Source organism: Cannabis sativa, chromosome 7 (genome assembly GCF_029168945.1).
Source record: "Cannabis sativa cultivar Pink pepper isolate KNU-18-1 chromosome 7, ASM2916894v1, whole genome shotgun sequence".
NCBI classification, from domain to species: Eukaryota; Viridiplantae; Streptophyta; class Magnoliopsida; order Rosales; family Cannabaceae; genus Cannabis; species Cannabis sativa.
The window spans coordinates 25,902,893-25,912,051 of NC_083607.1; the positions used below are offsets into that span (position 1 = coordinate 25,902,893).

General features: G+C 35.2%; 1 protein-coding gene across 1 annotated transcript; it reads left to right on the forward strand.

Moving 5' to 3' along the window:
- Positions 1-2,347: 2,347 nt before the first annotated feature.
- LOC115697076 (dof zinc finger protein DOF1.5) lies at positions 2,348-3,363 on the forward strand. Its single transcript, XM_030623986.2, has one exon. It carries the CDS (start codon positions 2,635-2,637, stop codon positions 3,187-3,189), a length of 555 nt encoding a protein of 184 aa, XP_030479846.1. The 5' UTR covers positions 2,348-2,634; the 3' UTR covers positions 3,190-3,363.
- The last annotated feature ends 5,796 nt before the right edge of the window (positions 3,364-9,159 follow it).

Genomic DNA, 9,159 nt, shown 5'->3' on the forward strand with positions numbered 1-9,159 from the left:
TCCTCATTATAAGCAAAAGGAAAACTATCCCTCATGTATGAAATCCCTATAAATAGTTGCCTAGCCTCACTATGAAGGAGATCGAGGGAATTTCTTCAAAAGTACATTCAAGAGAGAAAAGAGTGATCTAAGAGAGAAAGTTACTCAGAGATCAATTGTAAGAGCTTTCGAGAGGAAGAACACTTTGTTCCTTCTCTCAAGTCAATACAAATAAAACGGGAGTAAGCTATTACCATACTTACGAGGCCGAACCTCTTTAAAATCTAGTGTTCACTTTCTTTTACTGTTTTTGCTTTCTTTTACTTATCTTATTTAGTCGCTTTATTTTTGACTCACTGTTGTTGGCTAGAAGCGAGGTGAACATCATGCATGTTTAGTTTTTATTTTATTATATGTAAAGGTGACATGTAATTTTGTGAATATGGTATATATAATTTTTTTTTAATAATATTATAATATTTTATTTTATTTTTTATTGTAGGTATATATATTTTGTGTTGTCTATAGTATATCATTTCTTTAAGATGATATTTAATTTTTACTTTATTATATATAAATTTTTTTATATGTATACATATTTTAATAGTGATATACATAATTTGGCTAGCATGATATATATATTTTTTGAGTATTAATTTAGTATTGTTATAATTTTATAGTGGTATATAATTTTATTGTTACAGTATATTAATTATTAGTAATACAATATATCAAATATTGTTGTATATATTTAATGATCTAATATATTGATTCATTTTTGCTATAATATGATAATATGCAATACTAAAAAATTATATAACTTCATTTAATTATTATATATATATTTTTAAATAAATAATATATAGTAAATGTATTTTTATAATTTTCATTAGAGGGTGGGTTTGGTAACACCATTTTAATAAGTTTTTTGTTTTTTAATTATTAGAAAAGTAAAAATATTTTCTAAAAAACATGTTCTATATAATGTTTTCACTTTTTGATTTTTTTAATTGAGAATCACAATTTTAAAAATTCTGAAAACAAAGAAAAAATTACTTTCCCAATTTTTTAAACGATATTTTTTTCTTAATCAATACTTTAGACTGTGATCCCAACCTGAACCTTGAGACCCAAACTCTGGCCCTAGTTCAAGTCTCAGACTCAAACTACAACCCCAGTCCTAGTCCTAGACCCAAACACGGACTTGGACCTGACTTAAATAAAATCAAAAATAAAAATAAAAATAAAAATTATAGAACACAATTTTGTTTTTTATTTTAAAAATTAAAAAATAAAAGTGATTATAAAACAATTTTTGTTCTGCAAAAATAAAATTTTAAAAACACAAATTTCACTTTTATTTTTGTGATTGAAAAATTAAAAAAACAAAAAATATTACCAAATACCCCATAATTTATTATATTTAACTATTTTCTTAATTTTTTTTAAAAAAAATATTTACTAACTTAGGTGGCGTTTGGTAATACTTTTTTAATATGTTTTCTATTTTTAAAATTTTAAAAGTGAAAATATTTTTTAAAAACATTTTCTATAAAATAGTTTTCACTTTTTAATTTTTTAAATGAGAATCTAAATTTTTTTTAAAAAAAAAAAATCAATTTCAATATTTTTTTTAAACAGTTTGTTTTTTCCTAATTAATATTTTGGACTCCGACCAAACCCGGACCCAAATTCCCCACCGCCCTGGCGCCGAACCTGGCCTTTCACCCAAACTCGAATTCGACTCCGGAGCTAGACTCGACTTAAATAAAATTATAAAATAAAAAATAAAAATAAACTTTATAGAACACACATTTATTTTCTGTTTTTAAAATTAAAAAACAAAAGTAGTTACAAAATGTATTTTTATTTTTCAAAAACAATTCTTTTTTAAAAAAAAAAAAAAATTCATTTAGTGTTTAAAAAAATTAGAAAACAAAAATATTACCAAACAAGACTTTAATTTACAAATTTAAGACCATTTTACTTCTCAGCTTTCTTTCTCTTTATATTTTATTCTCTCTTTTTTCAACTTTATTTTTTATTATTACTCTTTTTTTCTATCTTTTAGTAATAGGATATGTACACAAGGAACAATCTTTTATAGACATTGAGCTTTATCCCTTTATTTATGTTCCCATCATCTTTGACACTTTGCAAAGCTACCTACCTGGATTGGGACCCACTTTCTAGACTTGTTCTATTTTGCTAATATATTTTTTTTTTTAAAAAAAAAAAAAAGAAAAACATATTTTATAAATACTACACGATGATTACGTGGAGTAATGATGTGTACAAAATGCTCACCATCAGCTTTTCCACGCCACCTAACTGGCTACTCCTCAGTTGTCACATGGATTTTTCTAATTTTCTCAATTCTTCTCCTTTATTTTTTAAATGAAACAATCAATATCCCTCTTTTATTAAATTATCACTTTATATTAATCCATTTTCAAGTCTATTTCTCTCTATACACATATCTCTATGTGTCTATATATACTTACATGAGAATTTTCCATACCAAGTCTCGTTGAGCCCTAAATTTAAAAGTTGCTCTTTTTCCTTTTTTTTTTTTTTTGTTCCTATTCATTATATATTTTTTTCTGCTTCTCTCTTTGTGCACTTACATATATTGAGTTAATCAACAATTAATTTATGGCTATGGGTGAGCGTGATGGTAGGATTAATATTAATAGTGGCAAAGATGTGCCCGGAATTAAGCTGTTTGGGGCTACGATCATTTTGCAATATGGTAGACAACAAGAACAAGTAGTAAAAGAGGAACCAAATAAGTTCGAAGCGGAGCGTGATCATGATCTAACGGTTGAGATGAAGAGGCCAGAAAAGATCATACCATGTCCAAGATGCAAGAGCATGGAGACTAAATTTTGTTACTTCAACAACTACAACGTTAATCAGCCTAGACACTTTTGTAAGGGCTGCCAGAGATACTGGACGGCTGGCGGGGCCCTGCGAAACGTGCCGGTAGGGGCTGGCCGAAGAAAGGCCAAGCCGCCTTGCCGTGGTGATCTGGCTGGCTTGCCCGACGATTGTTTTTATGGTGATGCTTCTGAGGTTGTTGGGCAGTTTGACTTGGATGGATTAATGGTAGAAGAATGGCATGTAGAAGCCGCCCAAGGTGGTTTCCGCCATCACTTTCCGGCTGTCAAGCGGCGAAGGAGCGGTTCAGGTAGTCAGACGTGTGCTTAATAGTTTCAATTACTGTTTTTTTCTTTTTCTTGGGGTGGTTTGGGAAGTGCCAATTTTACTTATTTTTCTCTTGTTTGAGGAAAAAACCAAAACAAGAGTTGTGATGTATGTATCTTCGATCATATTGGTGTACATAAACAAATTGATTGAAATTAATCGTCATCATTATTATTAGATCTTACTTTTCATCATACTCATAATAATAATTGAAGAGAGTAGATCAACTCTTCAAAAAATGAAACTCCATAGAGATACATGGAATCAAGCAAAATCAAAAAATTAAATTCGACGGAAATTAAGTCATCATTGATAGGTCAATTTTTCTCAAAGAGACTTTGTTGACTTAGAAATTTGGACACAAATTAACTTCCAAGCCACACCACCTTAGTAGAATAACTAGAATAAAATATTTATTAAGTAAAAAAAAGAAAGACGGCAATTTATAGTAGTTAATTTTCTATATCGCGACAGTAATAGAGCTACGTCTACTTTGAATTTTTATATCTCACGAGATAGTATTACAAAAAAATGCTAATTGTCAAAGCTCCAATTTATAGAGAGAGAAACTAGAGAGAGAAGCTCTAACCTCGTGAATAGTTTTCAGAATTTAAAAAATAAACTAAGGGATTTCTCCTTTTATAGGTAAAGGAGGCCCACAAAAATAGAAAAAAAAAAATACATGTTGGCTATTTTTGACAGTAGATGATGATCTAATAGTGAAAATTAACTTCTGAGATCGATCATCAATTTTTAAAGGGTCACGACGGCAGGCCCAGCTCCGGGTAAGTTAGAGCTTATTTTCGTAACTCTATTAGGGTGAAATTTTGGGCTGATAACTTCAGAATTATGATTGAAGTGTGAGACATTATTCATGGAGCATTAAAATAGCTTTGAAACACAAGTTGAATCGCGTCAATCAGATCAATATTGAGTGAGTTATGGCTGTTTTACTGAAAGTTGTTCATGACCGAGCGCTGAGGTTAACATCCAGCGCCCAAGTTGACATCCGAGTGCCCAGGTTAACATTTGACATCAACCTGGATGGTGGGTAAGTGAAAAAACATCCAACGGTCGGACGTACTATATGATGCCTAAGTGATATTTTGGCATCACTTAGTCTGTTTCTGTGCTTTGGCGAAGCTGATCAGTAGTTCTCAAAGATGTTGCTATTCTGTGAAAAAGAGAGACTCAAAATTCTTCATTTTCGAGTGAGTTTCCATGTTAGAAATGAGAACTACAAAATTATGAATTTGAATTTTCTGACTTCATGGATCTTAGTTATTGTGAAAAACTAGATGGACGATAAAAAATGAATCAAAATCGGATAAGTAGACCTAGCGCACCAGGCTATTTGTAAACCTTGGAGATGGGTACTTCATTTCTGAGCTCCTGGGTTGTCGTTTTGATACTTTCAAGGTTCTTGAGCTTGAGGACGAGGTCTACTACCTCGTTTTGGACCATTTTGGATTCATTGGTCGAATTAGATTTGACATTTGAGCGATCGAAACGAGCACACCAGGTTGATTTTCAACCTGGGTGCTAGGCTCTATTTCAAGGGCCTCGAGTTTGTGGTTTCCTCCCTGAGTTTTCTTAAATCTTCATTAATTCTGATGACGGAAAGAATGCCCAAAACACTTTTTTGAGAACTTGATTGGAAATAGTCCAGGTTGACAATATAGGTGTTGGGCATAGTGCTAGGTGCCAACCTGGGTGCTGGGTCCCCTTTATGGCCCTTCAAAAATTCTGTTTGATCCCCAGAAACAGTTGAATCTTAAACTTTGCTGAAAATAGAGAAGATACTCAGAGAATTTCTCAGAAAATATGATTAAAATCATAAAATATCATAAAAGGAGAGCTCTTCTAGCTCATTTCCACAAGGTAAGAGCATCTCTCTTTAGTTTCTCTCTCTAGAAATTAGAGCATCTAGACTTAGCTATTTTTCTGCAATCCATCTCATGAGAATAAAAATTCGAAGTAGACGTAGCTTCATTACTGTCGCGATATAAGGAGTGAACTACTATAAATTGTTGTGTCTCTTTATTTATACTTAACAATTATATCATTTTCGCCAATCTAGCAAGCGAGTGTGGCTCAGAAGTCTGTGTCCAGATTAGTGAGTCAACATTTTGGTGCTTTCATTAAGAGCCATAGCTCAAGGAAGTTACTTACAAGATTGTTGCAACACGCTCCTCAAGCATCAACAGAGGAGCCCCAATAACTAGTCAACAAACTAGGGGCATGCTAGTTACTGAAGCAGGAACTAAGACTACTACTACACCTTAGGTGCCAAGAGGAGGTCCCAGAACCAGCTACTTAGCTCATCCCCCAAGTCCACTAAATGCTCCTGGTGCTTGAGCCAACGAGAAGATTCCACCTAGAGAGCCACGCGTGGAGTTGGAAAAACCCAATGACGGGGATACTTGGGTTGAAAAGCTTAGCAAAATTATGGCTGATCTACGATCACAGCTACAAGACTCTCTTGACAGACAACACGAGTAGTTTTAAAACAGGTTCGTGGAAATTTGGCAAAACAATGAGAGCCAACAAGTTGAGCACGAACAGCAGAGAGCTAACCTATCTCAACGAATCAGAGAAGCCTATCACTCTGTCACAAAACCATCCCCCTGTAGGGGTCATTCTGAGGATATTAGAGAGATTCCCCCATCGACCAACTGGTCACATGGGAACTAATGCTCAAGAGGAAACCCTAAATACACGAAACACTACTACCATGCATGGTAACCTTGCAAGCACTACGCAAACACCAGGTGTTGAGGCCCCCCAGAGGGAAGCAAACTTCAAGCAAGAGTCTGAAAGGACTCAAAATCATGGGTGCCAACCAATGGGCCCTATAACTAACATAGAGAAACCTCGAAATATCAAGAGATCCAGTAAGACTCCTCCACTAAGTCCTCCTGAACGCTCTCAGGGCACCAGGCCCCAAGAACCTACAAAGGGAAATGGACCTACTACTCAAAATGAAGGGGGTAATCGAAGACTTTACTTTGGATTTGGCAGCTATGACATCCGGCCAGTAGGGACCAACGAACCACTTCATACTTGAAAATACTTTTGAGATGAAAGAGGATAGTGGTGCCACTACTTTGCCTGTGGCCCCGATGGCCAACAATATGAGCACTTCCCTTGAGTGCATGGAGAGGAGTTGAACATGAGCAACAAGTTCAATTCTCTCCCTAATTGTGATTTAGTTGAAGACTACTTTATGAAAAGTAGCCACTACAATGCTCTGAATGACCACTTCTGCAGCCATCATTCCAAGACGATTCAAAATTCATTCCGAAAACATAACCAATGTTTCCTTCACAACTCCATGGTTAGGAGACAACGACAAGCCCAAGTCGATCAGAGTTCGTGATTGACTTAGAAGACCAAGAGACCTGCATTAAACTCTAACTAGAAAATAGTTGGTGGAAGCAGGAGCTTCTATAGGAAACCCTGATCGAGTAACAGAAGCTCCAACTGGGACGCAAACCACCATCCATGGTGTTAACAAGGTAGAGTTTCACAACATAGAGTCCCTAGTGAAAGGAATCATGGCCCCAAATTTGTCAACCTTCAACCCATAAAGAGAGTGATGCTCACCGCTCTTTGATCGGATCAAAGCTCTACCAATACTTTTGAAGTTCAAGAACCCTTCCTGGCATCAATACACCGAGAAGGAAGATCCACTATCACACATCCATTATTTTGAAGTGTAGACTGATCTACAGGGAATAAGATACGATGCTAGGTGTAGAATCTTTCCTACCACACTGACAGGCCTAGCTTAGCAATGGTACCTCAAGCTTCCCTCTGGATCGATCGACACATGGAAAGATCTAGTGGATACTTCTGGAAACCAATTCGCTCATTCCCAACTGCGCCAAATCGAGCCCAATGATTTGGTGGACATAAAATAATAGTAATATGATCTCTCAAAGACTATATCTAATATTTCTTAGAGGCATCCGCTAAGACAAAGAGACTTATCAAGGATGTAAGGGTAATGGCACTAGTTGTTGGAACTTATTTTACCAGGATCTAGATTTACTAACATGTATGTTTGATTAACACCCTAAATATGAATTCTCTAAAACAATGAAATTAAACACATAAGAGTTTATAAAACATTACATTAATGGCAGCAGGATAAGATGACTCCTTCCGCTCAGATCTTTAACCCCTTTTCCTTTCTGTCGCAGAGTAATAACAAGATTTGACCCTAGATCTCCTTCTCTCCTTTGGTTTGGTTAACCACCATCTTCCGCTTTATGATTGAGTACTTGACTTGCTATGTGTGGGCATGATACTCTATCACTAAAGGTTTGAAGATTAATGAAGAACAGCAAGAAGGTTTGAAATCACTATGAAAGGAGTCTTTCATCTACTAGTTGACAGAGAATGAAAACTAGGTTTATGTTGGTTGAATTAGGTAGGATGAGAATGAGATCATCATGTTTCTTTTATAGTATTTCAACTAGGGTTTAGGATTTAAATATATGATTTAAAAAAAGAATAAAATAATTGGCAAAAATACACTTTAGTGGCCGGCCACTAAATGGGCCTCACTAGTTACAATTTTGTCACTTTATTTCAACCATTTATCCTTCCATACAATAATGTCATATTTTCCAATTTCAATCAAATGAATTTGGCATTTATTTTATTTATTAATTATGTTGGGCTTTGTGCCCTAAATAAACTCTATTTCAATGTAATCTTTAACATTCAATTATCAATAAAGAGACAGAAGTATTTTCATCACTTATTTAGTGTGTCATTTGGTTCATGTTATCATTTATATGTTTATTAGATTTATAAATTCATCCAAATCCTTATCACATTGGTATTCTTGTTTATTGTGTCGTCAGCACAGTGGAATGTAATCAAGATTATGTGATTAAATGTATTACTAGATTTATCAGTACACAAGGTTTAACTGATATGATAATCTACAACATAGTTTACTTGCACCTTGGATAAGTGCTATGTCTTTTCCAGGGCATTGGTTAAAGTAAAGCTTGGGTTGGGTGCATGGAGTATGCATTGGAAGGGACCAATATTGAACTTTAATTAGATATGATAAATTTACTGTAACACCCTAACTAACATAGGCGTATTACGTGATTTTTAAACATGTTGTGCAGCTCGTTGCTAATCAACGAGGTTTATGGAAAAATGTGATTAATTAAAATTTTGCTTTTTTAATTAAACTTATAAAACAATATTACAAAAGACTCGGGATCCCGATTATAAAATTATTTACAAAAGATTTAACTGTTTAACTGATACACAAAATAAAGGTCGTCTAACGACCAGTTACAAAAAAATCAGCCTCGCTGTCCCGATGATCGTACGCTCCAGGCCTAACCGCCCCGACATGTACAATCTTCACAAGCTCGCTCACGGCCCATCAGCTTTAGCTTTGCCTTTACCTACACATAAACGTAAACTGTGAGTCGACAGACTCAGTAAGAAAAGCATAATAATACTCATACATAATTCTAAGCTATAGTGTCCAACACGATGCGGAGTCCCGCTCTTGCCGTTTCCAACACGGTGCGAGCCACTACCTTGCCATGTCCAACATGGTGCGAGTTTTGAACGTTCACGGGGATGGTACTATTGACAAGTATCCTCACGATCGGTCGAGCCGGTCATACTTCGAGTGCTTGGTCATACTCCGGCTGTCTGCAGACGGGATAGGTCAATAGCACGGAACCACCAACCAAATGTCGGCTGATCGGTCGAGCCGGTCATACTCCATTCTTGGTCATACTCCGGCTGTACAGACGTGACGGGGTTGGATGGTTCGAAGCCAACATACATAACTAATGTAATCTAACAGGCTTCCTACATGCACGCTAAACATGTAATCTACATATGCATACTTTGTTATACTAATCTTACCGGATTCGAATTCGGGTGTGCCGTCAACTGTTGGAACTTTAGCCGACGGCGGATTACAGG